Genomic DNA, 12504 nt, shown 5'->3' on the forward strand with positions numbered 1-12504 from the left:
GAAGCACTTCACTCCTGAAGATCGTCACGAGGGACGGACCGTCTAGATATCTGAACGACCTTCTTATAAGACCCAATAATTTATTTGCCTGATTTACCTTCTTCTCACAATGGCCCGAGAACTTCAGCTCATTGTCAACATACACACCTAGGTCCTTCTCACACACAGTCTCAACTAGTACATTTTCTTCATCCCGTTGGGACATATGGTACGCCTCCTTACCGTTGGTACGCCCCAGGTGCATCCTCTTACACTTCGTGACATTGAATCTCAGCAGCCATTCCTTCGACCATTCCTGGAGCCCACAGAGGTCCTTCTGCAGCTCTTCACAGTCCGCTTGGTTCTTAATTTCCCGAAATAACTTGGCGTCATCGGCAAACATTTGTATGGAGGAGTGTACAACGTCAGGCATATCATTTATGAAACAAACAAACAACAGCGGGCCCAATACACTACCCTGCGGTACCCCACTTGTTACAGGTACAGATGACGATTTCGTGCCATTAATCACCACACATTGCTTGCGGTCATGTAGAAAGTCTTCTATCCACGCTAGGACATTTCCCCGAATTCCGTACCCTTCCAGTTTGATTTTCAGCCTTTCGTGGGGTACACTGTCGAAAGCCTTGGCAAAATCTAGGTAAATATTGTCGATATTACCACCCCGTTCTAGAATATGGGTCCAAATATCCAATACCTTGAGCAATTGTGTCAAGCAAGAGCGCCCCGGCATAAAACCGTGTTGGCAATCTTTTACAAGGTTGTTTCGTAGTAGATGTTCCATCGCTGCATCTCTGATAATACTCTCAAGTACTTTACATATTATGCTGGTCAGGCTCACCGGTCTATAGTTGTTCGTGGAGTGCCTATCGCCCTTCTTGAAGATAGGACTCACATAAGCCACTTTCCATTCACTGGGGACCATTTGTTCATCCAGGCATTTACAAAACAGAATCTTCAGGGGCTCTGCAAGCTCGTTGCACAGCTCCCTTAGCACTCTAGGATGCACCATGTCAGGTCCAGGACTCTTATGGACCTTTAGCCTGGACAGTTTATTTCTAATACCCTCTTCTGTGAACACAATGTGGGTCAGTGCTGTGTCGAACCGTCTGTCCTCAAACGCAGGAAGGTTAGTTGCATCCTCTCTTGTGAACACTGAGGAAAAGAAGCTGTTCAATGCCTCAGCTTTATCCTGGTCAGAATCTGCGTAACTACCATCTTCAAGCCTCAGGTCTGATACTCCTACTCGCGTTTTCAATTTCGACTTTGCATAGCGGTAAAACGCCTTTGGGTTTGACTTGACCTCGCGTGCAACCAGCCTTTGGAACTCCTTTTCAGCCCTCCTACACTCTATCTTTGCTTGGTTTCTGGCTCTTGCATACATCCTCCTGTCTTGCTCATCGTTTGACCCAACCCACGTCTTGAATTTCTGGGTTTTCTTCTTAATTTTGTCGACCGCCGCATGGTTCATGTGTAGGGATCCCCTCGTATTCCTAGAAGCACTGGGTTTGGTCTTGGGTATATATTTATCGATCAAATGGGTCATTTTACTAGTTATGATATTCAGCGTAGTGTCTGCGTTCTTGTACCTTAATAAGTCAGGCCAGTTGATACCCCTCATCTCTTCCCTCATCCCATTGTAATTTCCCTTGTAATATTTGCACCTTGGCCTGGCCTTATCTTGAACTAGGTAACAGTTAAATCTGAATGACAACACTGTATGGTGACTGGTGCCAACTGGGGCAAGGTGTTCCAGTTTGGCCACCATACCCTCCTCGTTTGTTATGATGAGGTCAAGTGGCTTGGGTGTTTGCTCCCCTCTGTAATGTGTCGGGTCTCTCACATGTTGGAACAGAAAATTATCTCTCAGAGTTTCTACAAAAAGAGTAGCAGGATTATTCAAGTCATTCGGGGTGGACTCGTTTCTCCAGTCGATGTCGCCATAGTTAAAGTCCCCCATGATAAGGAGGTGGCTGGGGTTGAGCATCGCCGCATTGTTTATTAAGGTTCTTAAGTTCCTTTGATTTAGTGGGCCACAGTTCGGGGATCTGTAGATACACCCGACGATAAGTAAGTCCCCTCCCTTTAATTTAATTTTACACCACTTGGACTCTTCAAAGACATCCTCTCCCTGTACCCTCGCCTGGCTGGCTCTAAGGTCTTGCCTAGCGTAGATAACCACACCCCTCCTGCAGGATTCTTGAGTTAGGTTCGTAAATGAGTCATATCCAGCAATACTGAACTCACATTCCTCTGGGTCGATTCTCCTGTTCTTGTACAACAGTTCTACAACTCCTACAATATCTGGTTGGTGTACTCTTAGTAGTGTTTCAAACTCCTCCCTCTTATCAAGGAACGTGTCGGTATTAGTGTACATGACATTCAAGCCAGAATTTGTTCTCGGTAACGTCTCTGCTCTTAGTAATAAACCCGCTCCACCCACATTCTCAGAAGCTGCAGCATTTGCTAAGTACACTGTATTTTGCAGGGTGTGGTTAAAAATTTCATTGTTTACACGGCGCTCGTTCCCTCCTGTCCGGTAGGCTGAGCCGGTGCCGCCTCCCGGGTGGGGGGTTGAGTGGGTGGAGGGTGCACTGCTGCCCCCTGGCCCTGTGTCGGCACACTTGTTTCCACTACCCTCCCCCTGAGTATAACCCATGTGCACCTGTCCCCGTTCCTTCTCGACTCCTCCCTCTTCTGCTTCAAGTCCAGCAGGAGCTTCTTGTGCTGTTCCCTCTGCATTACCGTGCGGTCTGGGTGAATAAGACCCAATAATTTATTTGCCTGGTTTACCTTCTTCTCGCAATGGCCTTGAACTTCAGGACTCTTAAGGTCTCACAAAAAACTCATAAGGTCTCACAAAGAATCATAAGGACTCAAGGTGTAACAAGGACTCATCGTGCAATGTACCCATGGTGCTACCACACCACGTAGTGAATGAGCTGCTACAGCATCATGTGAGGTCCCTCATAATGCCACCTGTGAGGGAATTACTACACTATGTGTTTGCCGTTAAACTCCCCAGCACACGTTACCTACGTGGCCTCCACTGTAAGCAGCAATTTTTATGTTCACTGTATGTTCCTTTACCATTCTCTAATGAAAGCTTTAGTTACCCCTTCCCCCCTACCCCATTTCAATGTATGTAATGAGTCATTTATGTCCAAAGTATATTTTCAACCTTCGGGCTGCTGAACTCTTTATTATTATGAGAGATCAATTGGCTGCACATTACCCTCAAGGCATTGCTAAAAAATATTTTATCTGTGTGTGTGTGTGTATGTGTGTGTGTATTTTCATGGTAGATGACTTCTGCTATGCTGATCCCATGCAGTATGTTTGTGTGTGCATTGAGTTTGTGGTTTTGTATGTGTATATATTTTCATTGTTAGCAACCGACGCCCCCTGATAGTGCCTTCCAAGATGTTGAGAACAGTTCACATAGACATGCAGAGTGAAATAAATATATTAAAGAATTACCAAGAACAAATGTACAGGGGGTCCCGTGGTTATGAACGAGTTCCGTTCCTGAGGACGTTTTTAATGTATGTACAGTGTTGGAAAACATACCCTATGCACACTATATCTTAGTTCAAGTTCTTTTCCAAAATAAACCAGTCTCAATTATTTTGGCTAGAGCAGCAGGAAATTGACTTGCTGGAACTTCATCCACACTCGCTGCTTCACCTTGCACTTTAAAGTTATGTAAATTTGCCCTTACTCTGAACCATTTAAACCAGCAACAAAATCTTCCCCATCACTTTCACCACCACGTTTAGCCTTCGAATCAGCTTGCATGCTTCTTGCTTTTTCCTAAATCAAGGTGAGACTTAGAGGCAGACACTGTTGAATTTGATCTTCTACCCATATCATTAACAACTATCCATTTCAATTAACAATCCACTTCTTTGTTTTGTTATCATAGTTGACTGCATTGGTGTAAATCCTTTTAAATGTTCAAGAATTTTTTGTGCTTGTCTTTCAAAATTATTCTGATAGTTGAGTGACTGAAGCCCAACACTTTACCAATGACTGAGGATGTTTCTCCTTTTTCAGAACGTTTAAGTACATCAACTTTCACTTCCATTGTAATTGTTTTCCTTTTCTTGGATGCACTACTATTAATTGCATCAGGTTTGCATTTGGGAGCCATGACGAAAGCAGAAAAATAGTTGGTCAAGCAAAAACTAAGTTTACGCTTACTCACACACGTTACTGAGGTGAGGGTAAGGCGTACTGATGCTCCCTCAAGGCGTGTGGCTGGGTGAAGCATCACTCCTGACCCACCAACCTGCCTCGCCGCTACGCCACACAAACTAGTTCTTGTACGTTAATACTACAAACCAATTGTACCTATGTCTGATTCTTAAAATAATTGACCTTATGGGACCTCGTTTGTAACTCGGAGACCCCCTGTATATGCTATATTTAAACTGCATACCACGCTGGTTTCTTATGATACAGTATTCTAATTATCCCCATTATGGAAGCTTCACCCTACAGTAATAAAAATTTCTTCAGATAGGAAGAAAATAAAGTTAAATAATGGCACAAAAAATAATGCCTAGAAATGATAGACTTTATTTACAAAGGTAACAATAGAATGTTTTTACATGTATACAAAATAACCTACACAATATTTACAACTCGTATGAATAAAATTTGAACTCTCTTCAACAACTTCCTGTACTCTGAATGGTGAAAAATTGTATACAGTATAAAGAATCATAACATTAATTTTTATTTTAAAACAGCAGATCATTTAAAGATTTATTTTTATAGTGTTTATGTCAATACTTCAGGATATGATTAGCATTATTTTATGACAGTTGTTAGTACTGCTATGGTAGGCCTAGAATGTTTAATGTTACTCATAACTGGAGAGAATTCTTTAGAGAACAATAAGTGAGAAACTGAGGTGAATATTAACAATAAAAGTGTGCACAGTAATCCCATTTTCTATTATTTTCACCAGATAATGGGAAATGCATAACTAGATTAGTATCACATGGCTTTGTTATGAATTAGCCTCAAACACTAGTTCAAAACAAGAGAGACGCTTCCATGTGACTATAACATGGTAGGGTGCTAAAGTGCTCAAGAAGACAATTATATTTTAAAAGTACAAACAAATTAAATTCGTTGATTCTTTGCACATACAGCATAGAGTTTATTTTACTTTCAGGAAGGCCTAAAGTTAAAGCTTATTACTGAAAAATTGAGTATTATTCAACAAGCACACACTGTAAATATTTACAAAATCAACTGAAGACTTTCATTCAAAATTCCTAGCATACTACTCCATACACAAAATTTTTACATCAGAACATAAATACTGCATATAAAACTTCAGATCATATATTCTTCAGGACACATTATTACACAAATACTACACAGTACAGTACTGATAAGAAATGGTTTCACAGCATTACTTTAATGAGAGCCATTTGTAGAATTATACAACCCAGATATGTTATTATTGGAAAATATTAATCTTCTCACATGGAATGAATTTTGATGTATGTATGTACACATACTCATTCATGTATGTATGTATGCATGCATGCATACACACACACATATTCTAAAATACTATTTGTTATTTTCAACTGTTAATTAATGTCTTCTTATAACTTCAGCCTTGGGAGGTCTTTCTAGGTTCACAGTGCATTGAATATGACCTTAAAACTTTCTTGCAGTGTCAATTGGGTGTAAATGATTCATACAACTAACTTCTTCAGGGGTTTATCAAGTTGCCAAAGCTATATCGTACAGGTTGATGCTACGTAACCAAAAGTTTTTTGCGAACTTTGTGGTCCTTTGCTGGATTTTTTCTAATGATTGTGTTTTCATCACCATGTCTTCGTCTTCTCAATACAAAATTAAGATCATACTGAGTGTTGATTGCATAATACACATTTGCAGATGCAGGTAGCAGCATCTCTGTAAAACAAAGGGAAAGTGGTGAAAATACAAAACAGGAAAGGATTTAAACTATAAAATCCAAGAATACTGTAGTACAGTGTTTCAAAAAGAAACAACCCATGGAGGTGTAGTGTTTGTGCAGTGTTTCCCTTTAAATTTCTTCCTCCTGACTTCATTACTTCTATTCCTAATGTAATTTTCAACAATGAATATTCTATATTAAACTGTGAACACTATTCTTGTAACTGGGGATAACTGAAACAATGATATATGTTAACATGTGTATGCTGTTGCTTTAAGTATTATTACTAGTCCTGAGAGAACAAAATCACAAGTGATACATAAGTGATTCTGCTAACTCTCTAGGCTCTAAGTTTTCAAAGAGAGCCAAGGGCAGATCCATTGGGGGGAGGGAGGTCCTGGGTCTGACTCCCCTCCTTTTCACCAGAAAATTACAATATATTTTCTTTAATGCAATATTGTACTCAGGCATTTTTGCATAGTAAAAAGTATTTACCATTGACTTCAGAATATCTCCTAATATCAAGTGCACATGACTTCAAAATGGCCTCAAAATGCCCATGGTATTGGTCAGATAAAAAATAAAAAAAATCAGGGGGGGGGGGTTACTGTATAGTTTAGGGTTGTCGCTCCAAATTCCAGAACATTTTTTTTATCTGGTAATACCAGGTTTCAAGTTTGTTGAATAAATTGTCCCATATCTGTATTTGCATTTAATACCAATAAATCATAGACAACCCTATTCCTGTAGTTCAACAGCTGCTAGTTAACCTTCTTGTGGACCGGCCCTATCAACCACTTAAGTTCCTCCCACTTGCCTCGTGGGCTGTCAGATGCATCTCTAAGTGTGCAATTTTGGTCTAGAGCATCTCTACCTAATGTTTACTAAAATGAAAAAAACCTTTCCTGTTGCCGACACAACCTGTATCAAAAGACTGCGAGGAGGTGATACTTCCAACCATGGCCGCCAGCAGTACCAGAGGGTCAGCCAGTTTAAATACAAGAGTGATCTTTTTTGTTTACTTTATGAGTTGTAAAAAATCCTAACAGTTGAAATGCCAAAAACAAAAAAAAAGGACAACATAAAAGTGCACTTACCTCCATCAGGCAGAAACTGTGCCAGTGTGTAATCTTCAGGGTTACCCTCAAATCCGTGCTTTTCCATCGCTTTTCGAATGACAGACACAGTCCGCTCTGAGTTGCTCAACATGATGCTCTTGTAGAGATTTACTCCTGATCAGGCAAAAAAATAAAAATAAATAAATAAATATATTCTAAACAATTTCTGCAAGGTTTTTAATTAATCATATAAATTTGTTACAAATCAAGTGTCACTGGCCCACAGGACATGAGACAATAGTTCAGTGGCAGGTATGGACTATCTAAGTGAACTGTCTATACTGCACATGCAGATTCCTTGCTCAGCTTGTCTGAATCCTTTTAAGATATTCAAACAAGTGATGATTGTCTATATGGACACCTATGACAGTAGTCATATACTCAAGAACTTCTTCACACTCATTTTGAGCCATAAACTCTGGTGTGTATCCACATTCCATCAGTTTGTTTGTTCCCAGTAAACCAATTAGATGTATGATCATCTGAACATGACCACTGCAGTGCCTACTTTATCACATTTATTTCAAAGGGTTATCATGAAAGGCAATGAGAGTCATTTCACTCCTATCAATGATGAAGTGTAAAGGTCCTCGAGTACACACACACACACACACATTACCAAAAACTGCCTTGGCTCTTAGCAGGATAAATGAGAGAGCGATACGAATGGTAATACTGTACAGTACTGTACAATAGGGTCTCATCTTTCATGGGTATATCATACTGGTACACATCTGTGCATTGGTAATCTGCGAAACAGATTAAGGTGCATCGGTGATGGGTGGCGGAGGAAGGGAAGGAGGGAGGACCTGTTCAGCAGCTGCAATCCCTTTATAACAACAGCATGCAAAATTTCACCGTAATTCCCATATTATTTATGTTCATTTGGTGCCGGGTTAATAAAACATTATGTATTGAAAAACTATAAATTTAATTTCCCCCCAAAGAATCCAACACTCAATCCCAGACGAGATATTGCAGTCTCTTGTTTACAGCACCAAGCGATATCAGCTGATCGTTCATGCTCTCCCAAACAAAGTTGCCAGCACTCACAATCTCTCATGCACCAGTTTTTTCGATAATTCGAATGACCCAGAGCCCCTTTTTTGTCAAATTAACTTAAATAAGCAAAAGATCACTAAATACTATACTGCTACCCACACTACCCATGGCTGTGTATGCTATAACTGAGGTCACATTTTAATCAATCGCATAAAATGAGACCCCACTGTACATGGATGTTTATCATCTTTTCTTGAAATTTGTGTCATATCTTGTCAGATATTAAGATTTGTATCATTAGGGATGTGGCAGCAGCAGTACAATATTGAAAGGTGTAAGCAACTCATGCGTGAGATGCTAAAATACAAGCATGCAACTGAGGATTGTTATACAGCATGTAAAGGTGTGAATGGACTGTAAAGAACTACAGCAGTTATCAAACTAAAACATAAGAATTCTTGAGCTGTCACTTTGTGTAATGGAGACCAACTGTCAGCAGAGACTTTCCCTAACTGATAAATATCCAGGAGTTTTCTTGAGATCTCTGTCTTGTACACAGGTTAGTAACTGGAATAACTGGAATATATATATATATATATATATATATATATATATATATATATATATATATATATATATATATATATATATATATATATATATATATATATATATATATATATATATATATATATATATATATATATATATATATATATATCTTGATATTTTTGAAAGGATCTTCATTAGTCCAGTGGGGAGCAGCAGATATAAAACTACAGGTACACCTTGACTCAGTGGTCTTCCTTAAACCCACACTAGAAACTGAATAATTGCCAAAGAAATCCTATTTATCTCTCAATTACTACCATTATAAATTGGGAAAGATGTTCCTGGAGGGAAAAATAATCTCTAACATACTATAATAAAATGACACTTTGCAGAACAAATATTTAAATACATAAAAATATTAAATGCAGGATACATAAGCAACAATTTGATGAAAAACAAAACTGTTAATGTTAAATAGTTGCAATACACTTGATAAATTGACTTGAGTAATTATTTCACAAACCTTCAATTTCATGTGCACTACTTTCAATCGACACTCTGATAATGTAGAAATCTGGAGTGATGTATGGTGAAGGTGCTGGCTGCTGCTGTTGCGTGTTTGAATTACGCTCAGGAGTACGTCCTGATGCTGAAGTGCCACCCGAGTGTACAGAGACATCTAGGGATGGTAGTGATGAACTACTGGAGGACGTTGACATCTGGGAAATATTGTTTTTTACTCATTTATTTTAAATTTACTTCACAAAATAATGGATAAATGAACAAAATAAAAGGTGAAACAAACCACATTTAAGTTATCTGCATATGCAAGGGGATTCAAGGTACGGGTAAAGAACAATATACTCTACAGCAGTGGTGTCAAACTCAATACCTTTCGAGGGCCAATTCTTTTTTTAGTTACCCTCTTCAGGGCCAACACACGTGCTATATCACATATTTGCAGGATTGAAGTTTACAGCTTCACACATTGTCTTACCTGGCTTACCAGGAATACCTCATTTGGGTTTGTCTGATCTTAAGTATGTAAAATTCATTTTAATAAATAAACATGATTATATCCATTTCTTTCATAATTTCATGGGATGATAAATTTTACTGTCATCCCGCGGGCCACACCTGACCACCCCAAGGACCAAATTTGGCCTGCGGGCCATGAGCTTGACACCCCTGCTCTACAGTAAATGTAACAAAGACAAAGAAGTAAAGATATTAAGAGTTACAAGGATCAGATGCATCTGATCCTTGTACTGTAGGAAGGTTATTTTCTTCATTACAGTTAGGTAAAAGACAGAACTACAACCATGAAAGCATAATAAGCCATAGAGTTCACTATTGCATGGATTGCACACTCAAACAATTTTCTGATATAATCTTTTAAATTACTCATATGTCTTCAATACTTTACTAAACACAGACATACTAAATGTATTCAAGCAATACACTTCTTTTTTTTACAATTTATGTAGGGCTTAAAATTAAACTTAAATTAACATGTAACTCTCAATACACATAAGTAAAAAACCAACCTTTCTTTCCAAAGAGCAAGTATCGTTGTGACTGATGGGAGTATTCAGAGAGTCATTATCAAAGAAAAATTGACTACTAGATGAACCACTTGAGGTACTGGCAATACTATCATTCTTCCGATGACCAATTCTGAAAGGTAAGAAACTGTCTTAAAGGTTGATCTGCTGAGAAGGTATATTTTTATTACTTCTCTATTTCATACTAAACAAATTAATACACTGTGATAAACCTTAATGGTGAAGTAATACTTTTGTAATCCAGTTTCATGACATCCTAGAGGATGTGTAGTATAGAAATGGAAACTTACTGAGCTCTTTTCCTCATCCTTCCCTCTCTTGTTGATGACTGAGCTGAAGATCCCTGGGGTTCAATTTGGCAGGAGAGTCTCCATGATTCTTTATCATCTAACACTAGCACAGACTCCCACCAACGCTCAAACAATTCATCTCTCTCCATTTGATAGGCATTAGCTGCACCTTGCAGTAACCGGATCTGATGGAAGAAAAAGAATAGTGTAAAACATCCAAAAATAGGGGGTACACCCTTACCGAAATAAGGAAAACTCTGAATTAATATTGATTGTGTATGAAGACGCCAATAGTCAACGCACTACTTACTGAAGTTGCATTTTATCAATGTTTTTTGTATCCACAGTGAGTATTTATAAACAATAATTTAGTTCAATGAACAAGGTACATTAAATGATCTTTTTTCATTTTATAAATTGTTTGAACATTATACTGTACAGTATACGGTATTAAAGTTTAATCAATTGAGGTAATAAGGCAGGTAAGGTGAAGTAATAATTTACCTTCCTTGTACAACACAACACAGCACTGTTCTCCTTAACTTCATCACTAAGAGCTTTAAATAATACGTTGAACGTTGTTTTTACCTTCTAAATAATACAAATTCAGAAAATGCAAATTTCTATATTCAGTTAACATGGTGGTTTTGGTCCAGAACTTTTCAGCTGATAGATACACCACTGCTCTTAAATATCTCAGTTTTCATTCTAATGTTCTCCTTAATGCTATTACCCCTCTCTCACTTGTATGTCCATTGAATAAATTTAACTTAACAATCCCCATTTCATGACAGCTTAAGGAATGCAGTTTTCATGAAATAGATAATTGTTTGATTAAGAAACTTACCTGTGCAAGAACCTCAAACTCCTTGCGTTTTTTGTCAAAGTTGATGAGACCATTGGCAACTGTGTCTGGGATAGCTGTATCAATCATGGTGAGATCAGTCAGGAATGTACCAAGGTATGGAATTGTTCCATAGCTGATGGCCTGAAACACAATTATTTTATTAGTGTTGTGTGCAGAAAACAAAGCTCACCTGTAGTACATGATGTTATATCCTGGGTTACTGAAACACAAGTAATGACTGGTACATAAAAGGTGAACCTTTTTTAACAAACTATGATAATGGGGTATGGCATAAGTTTTCAACACATTGTTCAGGTGAGTTATATATCATATTATCTGACATTAGCAATTATTAAAAAAGTAATACAGTTTACTTAGGATGAGTAAGATGCCAAAACTTACTAGTGGATTTACAGCTAACTTTTCAAGAGCTTTGGGAAGATGTCTGTCATTTGCATGGGCAGTCTGAGCATGCTTGGCAGTTCCTTCCTTCATAAGTAACTCTCGCTGATTTAACTGATTATTCTCTTCACTGAATATTCTTGCTAACTCTTCATACAGCTCCGCCTTAATATCAATATTCACAAATTAGTTTGTAAGATTTATTAATTACAGTAGATTCATAAAAATTTTCTTGCAAAAAAATATAAATAAAACTACAGTACAGTATATACAAACACATACACAAAAAAAATGTACTGCATGAGGAAGCAACTTTGATACCTTATCTTTTATGACAGCTCCCCATGTCTTTTTCAATCTGTAAATTGGGTTGGACTGCAGACCTGATATAATAGCTTTCAGAGAAGAGAAGTTCTTGTGCATCCTCAACTCCTGTAAAGATACATAATTATCATACTATTATTGGAAGTAGACAAAGAAACAATTTATACAAGGCAAAAAGCTTTCAGTCCAATACATAACTGTAAATCTACTATTTCCCCCTACCTGAGCAATATCGATCCACTTTACAATAAGCCTGGCACGCTGAGAGGGCTTGAGCTCTGTATCAACAAGAATTGTAGACTGGACACGGAAACTGACGGCATTAAACTGATCAACCGTCGCTGTTACAGAGGCTGCTGCATCTCCACGACCACGGTCTCTCCGTGACCACACAGAACCCAAACACTGATGAGCTATCACTCCCTTAAAGAGAACCTGAAAAGTAAGAAAATAATAA

General features: G+C 38.2%; 1 protein-coding gene across 6 annotated transcripts in view; it reads right to left on the minus strand.

The window, feature by feature from the left end:
• Nucleotides 1–4565: 4565 nt before the first annotated feature.
• LOC121868560 (ral guanine nucleotide dissociation stimulator-like) overlaps nt 4566–12504 on the minus strand; it is a 58500-nt gene continuing 50561 nt past the window's right edge. For all 6 annotated transcript variants that reach the window (XM_042369307.1, XM_042369303.1, XM_042369306.1 and 3 more), the window contains 9 exons: nt 12270–12482; nt 12045–12155; nt 11724–11888; nt 11322–11462; nt 10475–10659; nt 10167–10296; nt 9143–9338; nt 7045–7179; nt 4566–5943 (listed from right to left, as the gene is read on the minus strand). In XM_042369307.1, coding sequence (XP_042225241.1) covers nt 5783–5943; nt 7045–7179; nt 9143–9338; nt 10167–10296; nt 10475–10659; nt 11322–11462; nt 11724–11888; nt 12045–12155; nt 12270–12482 — 1437 coding nt within the window. In that variant the 3' untranslated portion in view covers nt 4566–5782. The remainder of the gene's footprint in view (nt 5944–7044; nt 7180–9142; nt 9339–10166; nt 10297–10474; nt 10660–11321; nt 11463–11723; nt 11889–12044; nt 12156–12269; nt 12483–12504) is intronic.

This window comes from Homarus americanus, unplaced genomic scaffold, assembly GCF_018991925.1.
Source record: "Homarus americanus isolate GMGI-L3 unplaced genomic scaffold, GMGI_Hamer_2.0 scaffold59495, whole genome shotgun sequence".
Classification (NCBI taxonomy): Eukaryota; Metazoa; Arthropoda; class Malacostraca; order Decapoda; family Nephropidae; genus Homarus; species Homarus americanus.